The sequence below is a fragment of the Equus caballus genome, chromosome 3 (assembly GCF_041296265.1).
Source record: "Equus caballus isolate H_3958 breed thoroughbred chromosome 3, TB-T2T, whole genome shotgun sequence".
NCBI lineage: Eukaryota > Metazoa > Chordata > Mammalia > Perissodactyla > Equidae > Equus > Equus caballus.
Window position 1 is genome coordinate 93,206,601 of NC_091686.1, and position 16,273 is coordinate 93,222,873.

The following is a 16,273-nucleotide window of genomic DNA, read 5'->3' on the forward strand; positions in this document are numbered from 1 at the left end:
CAATGTTAAACGTCAATTAGATCTCAATAAAGCTGAAAAAAGGGGATAACTCCATCACCTCATTATTTTTTTTAAGATTGGCACCTGAGCTAACATCTGTTGCCAATCTTCTTTTTTTTCCTTCTCCCCAAAGCCCCACCAGTACATAGCTATATATTCTAGTTGTAGGTCCTTCTGGTTGTGCTATGTGGGATGCCACCTCAGCATGGCCTGATGAGTGGTGCTAGGTCCGTGCCCAGGATCCGAACAGGCGAAACCCTGGGCCACTGAAGCAGAGCACTCGAACTTAACCACTCGGCCATGGGGCCAGCTCCCATCACTTCATTCTACATCCTGACCTCAAATCCTGCAGCTGCTCCTATATGAGACCACAAATAGAACTGCTGATTGATCACATTTTCTATTATTTCTCTACCTCCAAATATAGTCATTCCTTGGGTTAAGGAATTAATTTAAATTCTGAAACTTCTTTAAAATTAAAATGCTAACGTTTAATTAGCTATTAAAATTAAATAAATCTCTAGCAAATTAAACTTAAATAAATCAAGATTACCCAGAGGAGTGCTTCAGAACCTATGAAGGGTACAATTGTACGGTTATATATGTACAAATCCATGAATTTGAAGTGTTTAATCTTTTTTCTACAGAAAGTCATTTAAAGATTTCAATCATGAAAGCAAAGCTCAAAGTTACCACCTCCAAAAAGAATTATTCCTCTCCAGTGCTTCCACAGTTCTTTCTTTAAATGCAGTTTCTAGTTCTTAGGACATACACATATTTATATCTCCCTAAAGTTTACTTAGCTTTAAATCACTTGCAACAAGTATTGAGCTTTCAGACATGGATGTGATTAATAAATGTTTAAGAAAACACAAAAGTCAATATGCAAATATAGTAACTAAGCAGTATCACTAGAAATAACTTACACACCTAATCTAGTTGCCACCACCAAGTTATCAGATCAAAAGCAATCTTATTAGCAGTTAAGTCATCAACTGAAAGCCCATTCCATCAGCCATGTTGATGACTCATTTGAATATTTAAGTTAAAACATATGCAACTGTGATTTCCTTTTTATTCTTCCTAGCACATAGTAGTCATCAACAAAGATCTCTGGGAGGAATGTATCAAAAATTAATTTTCACATTATGGCATTCAGTGATCAAAAAACATGTGTCAGAGACTGCTATTCACTCCCTAAAATCCATTCTCTTCTCTCCAAGAGGATGCCCAGATTTTAGCTGAAATATGGCAGACTGAAATACAGACAATCTCCTGCAGCTAGATGTGACCATGTGATTAAGTTCCGGCTAATAAGATGTAAGTGGAAGTGTCCTAAGGCAGCTTCCAAAAATCTTCTATAAAAGATCACTGGCACTTGCCCATTGCTCCCTTCTTCTTTGTCCTTCCTCCAATAAAATGTAGACAGGATTAGAGCTCTAGCCACCCACCCTGGTCTAGGAAAATGAGGGCCACACTTCAGGTATGGTAGAGTAGTGAGCAAAAAGGATCTTAAATCCCAAAAAACTTCATGGAAAAGAACACATGCATAAGTCCTGGACTCTGTCTCTGGAATTTTATATTGAGAGAAATAAACTTTTATCTTTGCCACTGGGAAAATCCATAATATCAGGTTCCTTTGGATAAAGGAGGAAGGCAGATTTATAAATGGCAGATTTTCATAGACATATATTGTGAAGTCAAATCTCTCTGAGATGGGAATATTAGGATATTCTCTCTTTTTAAGTAATTATTCTTACTCTTATGACATATGAAGTTGCTCTATACTAGAAGTCAGAGAATCCAGGTTCAAGTCTTACCTCTGCCACTAAGTAACAAATCAATCAAATTCTCTAAGCCTTTGTGTCTTTACTTGTTAAAGTGGGTAGCACCACTTATCTAATAAGATTCTTGTATGACTTAAAATACAATGGGTATGAAAGTGTTCCATAGTATAAATCACTATACACAAAATAGTTGATGAGAATAATTTTTTATATCTGTGGATAGAAGTTCTGTCTTACACTCCATCCTCAATAGCAAGTGCTCAATAAATATTTGTTAAATAAATATTTTTAAGTCCTTGTTAAGTGAATGAAATTATTCCGCTTTGGAGTTGAATAAAGTTCAAAGGTCTTTAATATTAACTAAAATACTACTTGAGTCCCTTAGAGAGACAATTCTTAATTTTGATAATAGCTATAAGCTATTTGCTATAGCAAAATAATTTAAACTAGAAGAAAAGATGTGACACAGAAATGAAATTTTTATGATCCTTTTCCCTTGAAATTACCATGTAACACATAAAAATATATTTTAATATTTAAACAACTAACCCTACCACATCAAATGAAGGATTTCCTCACATTGGACTGTGGCTAAAGTATTTTATTAAATTAAGCATGTAATTTGCAAATGGTTTCATAAGAAATTTAAAAAGCAAAGCTATAAAACATTTTCAATAAAAAAGTACAGCGTTAACAGCAAAATTACATTTTATTTATAGTACAAATAAAAACAATTCTTTTCTGATACACTGTCTGAAAATTTTATAATATATTCTCCAACTGATAGCTGCAATATTGTATTTTAATGCGAAGTCTCACGGTCAATTCAACCATTTGTTAATAACAGGTTCATCATTTGGACCATGAAAGTCAATTACTCAACTTTAAGGAAAGTAACAAAATTTGTCAACATACAATGTGAAGTTATAAAAGGCTCTTCAGGATGTAGATGTATTCTAGCCTTGTTTCTCTATTAAATTCTGTGAAGAGGCATTAAGTAACACTGTAAACTTGAATTACATTTTAAAAATAAGCACCATTAACATACATTCTACATAAACTTTACCTTTTAAATGACACTTTTTGTTTGGCCACACAAACATTTAAATCTGTTTTCTTTATCATGTAAATAAGAATAAGCAATATTTTAACTATTACACAGAAAGATTATCAAATTTCACCTCATTGCACAATGGAAAAGCACTTAGAAAAAGCACTTGGAAAAAACAGCACACGTTATTTTCGTGTCTTTTTTATACACATTTGTCATTTTCTTACATTGAGAGCAGTTAAACATTGTCAGAGCAATTTCCTGAGTTTCGAAGTTTCCAATTTCCAGCTCAGAAATAACGAATCTTGTTATTATACATGTCCTTTTTTTTAAGCATACAAAATACTTGAGTTCAAAAAGAAAAAGATGAAAATAAAGGCCTGGAAACAATCCAACAGAACTGTTTAGCTTCTCAAAATGTGTTGTAATACACAAGACACTTCAAAGGATGTCAGGATTTCTAATAAGTAACATATCCTATAGGTAAAGGCCACAGAATTGCAAACAGTATGGAAATACTAATACATTGAAAAACTCTCAACTTGAAAATAATATAGAGATATATTGACAGCCAATAAATGTAAGACAGCATGCTTCCACTTCTCATCTCAAAGTAAGGAAGTGGATGGATTAAAAGTACTGTTAAGAGTCCCCTCCGGGCAACCCCACTTCCCCTGTGAGTGTCCACATTAGTTCTCTTTTTCCCACTGGTAAGACACTACTGAAAGGATATAACTGTCACTAAAACCTTCCAAACTACACAAGTGTTGTACTTTTAAAATATTCAGATGCTAGCAAAGAGCCTTTCTAATGACTCACGTATTAGCACAAATACACCAATATATGAAAACTTTGATAATCTCCACACTATCTTTACCTTTGGTATTTAGGACTTAGAAATGGGTAAAACAAGAAGGAAGAGATTATAAAATTCTCTCTCATAATTATATGTTGCTTAAACTATGCTAGACAGTGGAGTAGAAGGCAGGTTAGGATTAAACAACTTCATAAAAAACACATACGATGCTCAAAATTTGCCTATATATTTATGAATAACGATTAAGAAGAAATACTACGAGATTTACCAAAAAGAAGGCATAAAATTAAAGTTGATACAGCTTGGAAAACATAGCTTCTTTCATTTTGCTTCTGCTCACAAAATACCTCACCTCTTGTTCTTTTTGACTGCTCCCCCATTAATCATAATTACATTAATATTGAAATAAGTCTAGCAGAAGTGCTCAAAAACGGTGATTTTTTAAACTGGGTGAGGAAATACAAAAAACAGAAAAATGAGTATGCAGCTGCATACATTCAAATAAGTCCAGGTTTTAGTATTGTTATTCACATTTCTTGAATCAGATTAATTTATACACAGAAATATTTTATTTCATTAACTAACAACTGTAGTTTATAATAAGTTATTGAAAGGAACTGCTTTATTTTTAATGCACACAACTCTTCTAGACATTACAAAAAAAATGTATGTTAAACTGTTGGCATTTTTTCTTTTTTTAACAAACTACTACAAACATAAGAATGTGAATAATACTTCAATGCCAGTCACTAACCATTTCTAAGTAACAAACATATTTTTATTTCTGTGGAAATAAAATTCAGTGATATGGCTCTTTTTTTAAGAGCATGCTTTCATGATGTATAAAAAACATGTTTTTGAGTTTTATTTTCATTAAAATGTTCTTTTGGGGAAATGATGCTATAATTTAGCATTCTTTCAGCTCAATCCTATAATTCCTGATCCAAATGATTTTTTGTATCAAAAAGCAACAAAGTTGTTTGCTAAAATCATATACGTTGAAAATATTCTCCACATCCAAAGTCAAATTTATTTAAACCATTGTCCCATATTGGAAAATTACACTTTACCACATTAAACCTGTATAAAGGAAATAACAATTAACATACTAACAGGACTTTTTAGCTCACCAAAAAACAGAAGTTAATGAGTTTCCTTTTAGAAAGTTGGCTGTTTTTAAAAATAAAGGTAAAAAACCTTTAAATTTTAAGGATTTCTTTTATGATTATATCAAAAATGTTTTCTATCTTTGTTTTCAGTTAATAGGATTTTGACCTACTGCAGTTTAGAGATTACATACCTCAAATATAAAACATAACTCTTTAGTACTGTCTTAAATACCACTTACACAGACCATTCTATAAGCAGTTCTATGAGACAGCAACACTTGGTAGATAACTAACAACTTCTTCTTCTCTGAAAACTTTTCTGCCTATGGAAGTACAAAACTGCAACATAATCTCAGACCTCAACTTTCCTCCCGGAAAATGCACACACACAGAAGAAAGGAACAAGAAGTAAGAGATCAAGATCGTATAAAAAGCAGAAGAAAGTGCAACAGCATGTCTTCCTTCCTGTGGGATACAGCAAAATGAAATAATTTTATATTTTTACTTCTGAAATCAAAACACATTCAAGCATTTTGCTAGATATCCTTGCTTTTGTTACCACTATTTCTAAGGAATGATACCACTGCTTTTTCCTCTTTTAACATAAGCCTTTGGAGGGCAGGAACCAAGTCTCAAAGCACTTTGAATGCCTCTCAGAGAAGCCTTTAGGACTTTATTCAACGTCAAACAACAATTAATACAAAAGTAACATTTTCTCTCTGAGAAAGAATCAGAGCACTTCAAACTTTAAAACTGCAGCCGATATGTTTCTTCGACATTTGTAATCAATAAAAATTCTCTTTAATATTTTTAACAGACAACATATTTGGCATTTGATTCAGTAAAAAATTAAACTTCTCTTGAATTGTAAAAAACATCATCATAATGTTTTTCTGTTTTATAACTGGACATTATTTCTAATAAAACACGTTTACAGTAAAACTAATTTACTGCAAATAAAACTAATTTCAACCTACAAACCTTCACACTTCTAAGTCAAGGACGTTTATTTTACTTTAGCATGACTTTCAAGCACCCTGGTTTAATTTCAGAGAACCTGCAGAAATGAGAAAAGAGTTATTTTAAAGAGAGAGATTTCAAACTGGTTAAGGAACGTATCTTGTAATCAATTCCAAATGCCTATGTTAAATATAATATTTACTATCAAAGTACTCTCCTTTACTAAGCCACCATCCAGGACCATTATCTATACTTAGGTGTCTTTTAATCTATTGTCTAAATAAATAAAATCCTAAGGGTGAGGGTTACTCCTTAGTAGTTATAATAATTTAAGATTTTTCAAAACTCTGAAGCCTGAATTTGGCCCTCACGAAGAAGAGCCTGATGTATAAAGGAGAAGATGATGTCTGCATTACATTATTTCTGTGCATTAAGTCAGCACCAAGAAGAAATCTCTAATAAAAGAGGTGTCTCCTTCATCAGGCTATGAAACGCTGTCAACTCCCTCAGTGTAAAATTTAAAGAAACAGTAGTCTCTAAAATAAATCATTAATCCCAACATGATAGTATTCTGGTCTATTACTCTTTTTGTAAAACTACTCTGAAACGTCATCTGTTTGCATGCTCAGAATTAATGCTACCATTTTCTATAATGTAGTCAAACAACACGTTACATGGCATGAAAAAATATGCCATACTAATTAAACCTAGAAGGTCACGGAGGAGGGTACTTAATGATATACATCCTCAGGGAATCTTTCCATCAACAGATCTTTATGCTTGGACTTTTCTTTTCATTTTCTGTTATTGAATTATAATCACTTAATGAAAAAGGACATTTCATGTTTGCCAGCTAAGATCATTAATGGCATTTAACTTATGAAGAGGTATAAATTCATACTGACTGGAGCATTTCCACTAAAGTTTAAACACATTCAAATTACAAGCATATTTCAGGAGAAACTCCCAATTCTTTCCAAAATCTACAAGTACATATTTTCTTTCAAAGAAATAATTAAACAGCAACCTTACAGTATGATATGTATAATCTAATTCTCTTAGATAATACATTATCAAAGAAACACAAATATATTTACTTTCTTTTATAATTTTAAATTTATGATAGAAATAGTTTTTATCAGATGATTACTTCAACAACAAACACATTTTTCTTCATTTCTGGATTACTGAATGTCGCAAATCCTGCAGGGAACATTCTATCACAATTTAAGTATAAATTTGTGGCTAAAATCAGATAGCTAAATTTAGTTAACTATTCTAACAAATTGCTCTGAGCATACCATTAGTGTTTACTCTCTATACAGGGCAATTGCCATTATCATAACCGAAATCTATACCCACCTGAAGCTGTGGCTTGTGAGGTATTTAATGACAGCTGGTTTGATGCGAGCAACTCCTCCCTGGCTGTGACTCCCTCTGCCCGTAATCACAGAGAGATAGGGCTTACCACCGCTCTGCTCAAATTCTGTTACAGCAGGAATTGGAACAGTTAAAATTTATTTATCTACATTCTCAATAGAAAACAAACTTCAACCACTCAAACACATACAAAATTATTTTCATGGGGATTAGAGATTTATTTCCTCAAAAAGCCCCAAAATTAATGTTTTAAAATGTATGTTTCATCTACACTGTAGGTATGGAAGTCTCATAGCAATTCACCCACCTAAGGACTTAAGAGGGGTTTCTTCCCCTGTAGAGAGGGATATTTGTGTGTGCTACCAGAAGTTCTCTCTGAAATAATGATAATGATATAATAATATTTAATAATACCAAGCAATTATTATACGCATGGAATCAGGTATTGCTTTAAGTGACTTGTATTTATTAACTAAGAATCTTCACAACAACCCTATTAATGAAATACTCTGAAGCTGGCCAGCTGGTTCTGATTAGCAGTTCTGCCACTCAATGACTGTGAGATGACCATGGACAAGTTACTTAGCCTATCTGTGCCTGTTTCCTCATCAGTAAAATGGGATATAAAGCAAGTGCTTTCTAGAATATCCCTCCCAGGAATAGCTATTAGCAAATCTACTAATTATAGCACAGACTGCAGTCCTACTATTAAGATAATCAATTGTTAACTTAAGAAACTCTTCTACATAGATGATGCTTAAACATCAAACGAATCTGAGCCTCTTAAAAGCACCTGCTTTGGATATGATTTTCTGAAAATCAAGTACATAAATAAATCCTGAAACTCAATAATAGCTGTAATAGAATAACAAAAAAACTGTTAATAATGAGCTGATGTAATGAATTTAATAAATACTTGTTCCTCAGTTATAAATAGCACAAGTTTTGATCTTTAGCATAAAATATATATACACATAATATAAACATTCCATGTTCTGCTCATTAAGTTGCCCTAAGACTCCAGCAGATCTACAAACAGATGGCTTTTCAAGTCTCACATCTCCAGGGCAATATTTAACCTGGAATTTTAAGAGGACATGTTGCTCTTGCATTTCTAATTCCTTCTTTGCTTAAGATCTCCATTTCTACTCTAAACCATATCCATTCCTTTAAGCAATACGTCATTTAAAATTCAACTCTCCCTAAGTGCTGGCTACACAAGGGTATTCACTTTGTAAAAAGTTTTTAAGCTAAACAACTGTAATTTACGCATTGTACTTTACATATGAGATATTACAAACAAGTTTACTTTAAAAAAACTTAAATCTCTTAACTAACCATAATTCATTCTCATTGCTCTTTCTCTACTGCTCCCCTTGTCAGGTAGGTCAATCCTTTAGACCACTTCACCTTTCCATAGTTCATTTATTGCTATGAAATGTCCTCTGTGCGACTCAGATAAAGTAGGTGTTCAAAGGATGTTTGTTGAATGAATGTATATGTTTAGGTTCCCAAATTTCAGGCTGTTCCTACCATTTATCACCTTTTAAAAAACTGTTTAACTCATTTTTAAGCATATCCCAGATGTTTTTATCATTTCAACCATAATATTTCAGTATTTCAAAAAGATATGGACTCCTTTAAAAATATATATAACCACAATGTCACCATCATTCTTACAAAATTAAAAATAGTCCCTTAATACCATCAGCATCTTAAAATAACTAAAAATTGCCCCCAATAGTCTCAAAAAAATGTTTTTTACAAAAAAAATTATTTGAATTGGAGTTAAAAATAAGCCCACATGTTGCATTTGGCTGACACATTTCTTAAATACTTTTAATCTAAAGGTTCTTCCTCCCCTTGTGTTTTTCTTTACAATTTGTTGAAAAAATTGGATCATTTATCCTAGATTTTCACAGTGTGTATTTTGCTGATTGTATCCCCATGGTGCCATTTAACATTTTCTTCTATTCCCTGTAAATTACTATAAAGTAATAGTCAGATCTAAAGGATTGATCTGCTTCTGGTTTATTTGGGAGCAAAAAGACTTCATTGGTGGTGGTGGCGTATATTTTAATCACAAGGCACATAGGTTCAGATATATTTTTTTAATTCATCCCCAATTTTGACAATCCTTTCATCTTATAACTAAAAGCAACACAAGGCACAGCTACAGATTTTCCCCTGGAGACATCTGCATTCAACAATACTACCATCTGCTGGTGACTTCCAGTAACTACAGATGGCAGCATACACAACATGGGCCTTGGCTTCTAGAAAGAATTTGTGTCTTGGGTCTGACCAAGGATCACATTACACAAGTTATTTAACTCTTTTTTTTCTTGTAATTTTTTTTATTGAGATAAAATTCACATAACATAAAATTCACGATTTTAAAATGTATAATTCAGTGGTTTTTAGTATTCTACACTGTTGTGCAACCATCATCACTATCTAATTCCAGGACATTCCATCATCTCAAAAAGAGATTCTGCACCTCTTAGCAGTCATTCTTCATTCCCTCCTTTTCCAGGCCCAGCAACCAGCAATGTGCTTTCTGTTTCTATGAATTTGCTAATTCTGGACATTTCATATAAACGGAAATCATACAACATGTCGCCTTTGTATCTGGCTTCTTTCACATAGCATAATGTTTACAAGGTTCACCCATGTTGTGGCATCAGTACTTCATTCTATTTCATGGTTGAATAATATTTCATTGTATGGATATACCACATTTTGTTTGTTCATTCTTCAGTTGATTGGACATTTGGGTTTCCACTTTTTAGCTATTATGAACATTCATGTACAAGTTTTCATGTGAAGAAAGCATGTTTTCAATTCTCTTGTGTACATACCTAGGAGCAGAACTGCTGGGTCATATGGTAACTCTATGTTTAACTTTAAAGGAATGCCAACTTTTTCCACAGTGGTTGCACCATTTAACATTCCCACCAGCAATACCAAGTCTCTACATCCTTACCAACATTTATTATTTTCCATTTTATTAAACTTTTTAAATCATCAGTTTCCTCATCTATAAAACCAGAGGAATACCTACCCTTTATTCAGTCATTTATTCAACTTTTTTGGGTGTTGAATGAAAGGCACTATATACAAAGATGATTTAATAATCATCACTGACTCAATTCTTGGCCAATTAATAATCAATTACACAATAAGCTTTTTATAAAGACTGTGATACATAGGGAGACTATGAGAGGCTATTAATGGGTAGCCCAACTTAGTGTGGAGGTCAAGAAATGACAGTGTAGCTAAACATACAGATAAGGAAGAGGAGCACAACACAAGATGAGAATGGAGAGGCAGGCCAAGGAACAGATTATGTAGAGATTTTGGAAGTTACGCTACATGCACCATGGCAACCTGTACTTTCTTACCACAACGGAAATTATTTATGTTAACTATTTGTTCACTCTCATCTACTCTACTAGACAGCACACTCCATTAGCAAACTCCATAAAGACAGAGATTATGTGTCTTTTTCACTGCTTTATCCTTGAATCTAGAATACAGAAGATAATCAAATTTTATTGCATAAATGATTAACTCATCCTCTATAGACAGAACGTTCTCTTATAATACTTCTATATAAGAGTTTTTCCTTTCTTCAGATTAAATAATGTATTTAAACTGCTCTTAAATTTTCTCTTTTCTAATCTCTATTCTTATTGTTTTCTAGATTTTCTCCTACATTTCCAAAATTCTATTTAAAAAACTACCGGGGGAGGGGAATCCCCTACTTTATTGAAGAATGTCTGCTAATAAACATAGAATGAATACAAATTATAAAACATCAATATGCAACCACCAATATAATAATTGATTCAGCTAAGGATCATCAATGGATGCTAAAATCATCAGGCAAAATATTGTAGAACAGTTATTCACACAGTCACAAAGTATCAATCACCAAAATTTACTAATTAATTACAAAAAGGTACATTTACATAGAGAAATCTGATAAAGTCCTACCTTAGCTAAGAAATCAAACTTAACATCACCAATATTGGGGCAATCTGACCATGTAAGTCTCTTGATATAGTCACCAAGGGCAACTTAACATTCCCTATGTTGTATTTTTACCAAGAAAATTTTAAACTGAATCTAATCATAAGGAAACAATCAGACAAATTAAAACTGCACAACACACTAGCAAACAACTGGCTTGGAGTCTTCAAAAATGTCGACAGAGAAGACAAAAAACAGGGAGAAGAACTATTCTCTATTACAAGAGACTACAGACATGGGGCAATCAACTGCAAATGTGATGTCTGACTGATCCTGGACTGAGGGGGACAAAAAGGCACAGCTATACAAGACATTATCCATACAACTGGAGAAATTTGAATATGGCCTGCATTTTAGATAATATTATTGTAACAATGTTTAATACATGTCTTAAAAGTGATAATGTTATTGTGATCATGTAGGAGAATAAATTTGCTCCTAAGAGATACATATGCTGAGGTATTTAGAGGTAAAGCACCACAATATCTAACTACTTATTTTCAAATGGTTCAGCAAATTTCAGAGAGATTAAGCAAATGTGGCCAGATGTTAACAACTATCTAGGTAAAGGATATACGGGTATTTATTCATACAATTCTTTCAGTTTCTCTGTAGGTTTTTGATTTTTCAATATAAAACGTCAGAAAAAAGTGATAAGAATACACATGTTGATATACAAAATAAAGCTCAGTGTAATATTACAACTAAATATCTGTCGACAGAGGAATGGATACATTACGATGCATTCACAGAATACTATACAGCAGTTACAATAAAAGACCAGATCCACCAAGATAAGTAGATCTTGAAAACTGTATTGGGTGAAAATAAAATAAGTGACTTGGCTGATGATATAGTGTGATACCATGTACATTCATTTTTTAAAATTCACAAAAGGAGTACTATAGACTTATAGTGGACGAACATACATATAGTAAAGGTATTTTAAAAATTGACCAGGAAGACTGTAGACCAAACTGAAGCATGTTGATTTCCACTAGAAAAGGAGGGAAGAAAGAGAAAAGGATTGGGAAGAATACAAAGAGAAGAGTAAAAAAAAAAAAGATATGAGGCACATATGGACAAATGCTATTATCACTTGTTACTTGGATTCATGAGTGATTAGTATATCCCTCTGTAACCTTTTCAACATGCTTTTCATGATACATGAATTTTCAACCTTTTATATCAATCATACTTAATCAAATAATTAATTACAAGTGATGATGTGTTGAATTGATAAACCTATATAAAGTATAGTATAAAGCTTTCTAAAATGTATATAAATCAATTAATCAGAACAGTATAGCTATCAATGAGAGCGTGGAGCTATGGAGCTGCAAGGTATAGCTCAGGCATGTACTCTACATCTCCGCAATAAAATGGAAGAGAAAGCCAAGTTGAAAATTCAAAAATACTCTAGTAGTGGTGAAAGGAGATGACTTCTAGTATTAAGAGTCTAGGGTAACTAAAACAGAATGAATTTTTCTAAGTGTTACTATCTGATGATGAAAAGGAAACAAGATGGTAAACCAACAAGATACTTTAATGTATGTGAAGTACAAGATACTGAATAGAAGCATGAGAAAGATCCTCATCCAAAGCCCTGGGAAGAGGCAGAACTTAGACAAGAGGCAGGCAGTGGCCCTTCCTATTGATCTGCAAAGAAAATATAAGCAGAAAGGGAGACGGGAACATCACCATACTGTAAACACTCAGAAATCCTGCCTTTTGTGATAAGTCTGTAAAAATCCTATCACCTTATTTACTTCTGTATTTTATTAAACATCTATTGAACAATTGATATCTAATAAATATCTGTTAGGGTTTTTCTTAATGTTCTTTTTTTTATTATTATTTTTATTTTTCCTTCTTCTCCCCAAAGCCCCCAGTACATAGTTGTGTATTCTGGTTATGGGTCCTTCTAGTTGTGATACGTGGGACGCCGCCTCAGCATGGCCTGATGAGCAGTGCCATGTCCATGCCTAGGATCTGAACTGGCGAAACCCTGGGCTCCCGAAGTGGAGTGTGCGAACTTAATAACTCAGCCACAGGGCCGGCCCCATCTGTTAGCTTTGATAAATGTCTACTGAACAAAGATGTATAATTTCTGAAAGGTCCCATTTATAAGTAAGATGATTCTCAGATTACACCATGCCCTCCCTTTAGTAAATACAACAAAGGAATACAAATGACTGAAACAGGAAAATTTTTTTTAAATGCTAATGGTCATGCTAATGAGAATTCTTTCCCAAGGGATCCCTTGAAGAATGAGCCTAATACAAACATCTATAAATGTGGCACAGATATCCTCAGCCTGCACATTCAGAATTTCCTGAGTTTACAAGTTATATCAACATAAGCAAAGACATATTTTCTATTGAAAATTTGTCATTATCACAGTCCTACCTTCAGTTTTCTGCTGTAAAACTGTCATCAAATGTTCTATAGCTTCATCCACATGCAGCCCATGGAGATCTAAAACATTCTGTGGCAGCAAGGAGGCATTGACCTTCTCAAAGATCTCCACAGCAGCAAGGTGATTGGCTTCTTTCATCTTCTGTTCATGGAGACTACCCTTTAATTATGAACACATCACCAGTAAACACTTTTGATATTTGCTACTTGGTAGGCAATGAGGAAACAAACAGTGCCCCAAATAAAAGACAGAACAAAAGAGGGAACAGTAAGGGCCAGCCTGAAGGCACAGTGGTTAAATTCGCATGTTCTGCTTCAGCAGCCCAGGATTCGCCGGCCTGGATCCAGGGTGTGGACCTACGCACCACTTGGCACAGCCATGCCGTGGCAGGCATCCCACGTATAAAGTAAAGGAAGATGGGCACAGATGTTAGTTCAGGGCCAGTCTTCCTCAGCAAAAAAGACGAGGATTGGCACCATATGTTAGCTCAGGGCTAATCTTCCTCAAAAAAGAAAATAAATAAATCTAAAACTTTAAATAATGGAATGGGCTAATATGCAAGAATATGCTGAAATTAAGGTGAATTTTGGTGGATTAATAATACAGTTCTTAAACAAGTGAATCATCATTCCTATATATTTTCTGAAGCAAAAATCAAGAAGAGGGAAACTTAAACACCACCCATCTCAAGAAAAAAATCCACTGGTTTATCCTTTGATAATCCTGGGTCTCATCCCTTTCAACACCTTATAGTTACCCCTGAAGCCATCCCTCAAGGTATGCTGTTAGGGCTCACAGCATTAGAACAGTTTGATACCTTTCTCTGCTCTCTCATGAGAAAGTAAGCCACATGGAACCACAAAAAGTAAATCAGGCAGGTTTCTTGTAATACCATGCCAAATGAGCCCAGGTAGAAATTTTACTTTCCTGAAAGATATTAACGTAATTTTCTGTTTCTCACTATAAAAGTGATACATTACTAAAAATTAAAACCTGATGGAAAGTACAAGTCCCCTGTAATCCCACCATAAGATGGCCAATATTAACATCATGCTGTTTTTCCTCCAGAAAACCTGTATCTGTTTAGAAATAGTACTGAATGATGGAATCTAACTTAAGAGAAAACATGGACTGTCAGAGTAAACTGCAGTTCATGCATGCCATAAAGGCAAAAGCAACCACGGAAATGGGGCATTTCAAAGGAGATGAAATTCTCAGAACCATACATTTCTTATCTATTAGGATACCTTATTTATGTCACTTATATAACTTACATTTCCCAGAATAACTTAATCTTGTCACAATATGAGTTTTATCTGCTTTAAGACTGTTCGGACAATGTGAGTGACAAAGAAATAATAATAATCGGTTTTCTACTTTACCTGCTGGGCATAAAAAGTGGCAACGTTTTTCTTCCCCATCCGATAGGCTTCTTTTGCCTTGCTGTAGCACTCCATCCTCTTCTGCTGGTGCAGGAAAGCCTCCGCCCTGTAGTCGTCATACTCTGGGTACTCAAAATCCTGGAAAGATGGTTCACTTGGTACATCTTCAGTCTCTTTCATTTTCTTTGTCTATAAGAAGTTACAAAATAAGTAAAATATGAAGAAAGTAGGAAATACAGGCTTTATCCTCAGAAAATGTATATGAAAATGGGGCAGTACTATTTTTCATCTTTCTTCTCAGAAAACAGATTCTCCTAGTGTCTACGTAGTAAGTCATGCACTCAGCAACTATCATTAACCTTTTCATGCCATACGGGTACCCCTTCTTTAACCACTCTAACCTTAGGAAATGTTGAAAGTTCTCTAAAGCTGCCAAAGTATAATTAGGTCACAAAATCAAGCCAAAACAGAGAATATAAGATTTTCAAAGAATAAAACATTTACCTCATGCAAAATTTTCCAAATTTTAGTTTGAAAATCCATTCAAAGGGTCCAGTCATTGAAAGCAGTAATGGCATATTTCAGTTTATATTTTTAAAAAACCAATCAATAAAATAATTGAATAATATTCTCTTTAAAACAGAAGGGCATGTGGAGTGATCATGCCTGTAGTTAATAAAAATCATAAGTACATTTATGGACCAGTTTTCAATCAGTTGACTACAAACTATCCACTATGGTAGTGTTGACTATTACATAATTTCAATAAGATTTGTGAAAAGTCATCTATCAAGTAATTGTTACCCAAAATGGATACTTAAATCTCAAAGCAAAAATGACTCTAATTCAAAACATAAGGTAATGAAAATAATTATTATGTAAATTTGCCTCACTGCTCTCCACCAAATAGGAAAATTGCATTTTTCTGAACAAAATTCTTAGTACATCCAGATGTCTCTAGAATATAAAGTCTATATTAAAAAACAGCAAAATATAATGACTTCTATATCCAATATGGCTTTCCATTTATCCTATTCTCCAAAGTGTTATTTGCAGAAAACTGCTTGCAAACAGCAATCTGGTATGTTTCTTAGCATGTCTTTAGGGGGGAAAAATAGCTACTATGATTTAAGTTGATTTTCTTAAAAGTTTAAAAGAATTTCAGGCATTAGGAGCCATACCAAGTAATTTAATGAACATTTTATAAACATTCAATCCCAAAACTCCCCAAAAATATAAACTTCAATTTTTTTAACAAATCATGCTTTTTTGATATAATTAATTGAAAGTACATTAAATAGTATAGGTTGCTTGTTAAATTTATAAAACCTGA

General features: G+C 33.4%; 1 protein-coding gene across 10 annotated transcripts in view; it reads right to left on the minus strand.

Moving 5' to 3' along the window:
• Positions 1–2,373: 2,373 nt before the first annotated feature.
• N4BP2 (NEDD4 binding protein 2) overlaps positions 2,374–16,273 on the minus strand; it is an 86,832-nt gene continuing 72,932 nt past the window's right edge. For 6 of the 10 annotated variants that reach the window (XR_011437630.1, XR_011437628.1, XM_023638204.2 and 3 more), the window contains 4 exons: positions 14,941–15,129; positions 13,549–13,717; positions 7,087–7,210; positions 2,374–5,821 (listed from right to left, as the gene is read on the minus strand). Coding sequence is in view for 7 of the 10 variants with exons in the window: in XM_023638204.2 (XP_023493972.1) it covers positions 5,776–5,821; positions 7,087–7,210; positions 13,549–13,717; positions 14,941–15,129 (528 nt within the window). In the remaining 3 variants the exon portion in view is untranslated. The remainder of the gene's footprint in view (positions 5,822–7,086; positions 7,211–13,548; positions 13,718–14,940; positions 15,130–16,273) is intronic. The other 4 variants (XM_070263957.1, XM_023638203.2, XM_070263959.1 and 1 more) reach the window with 2 other exon arrangements.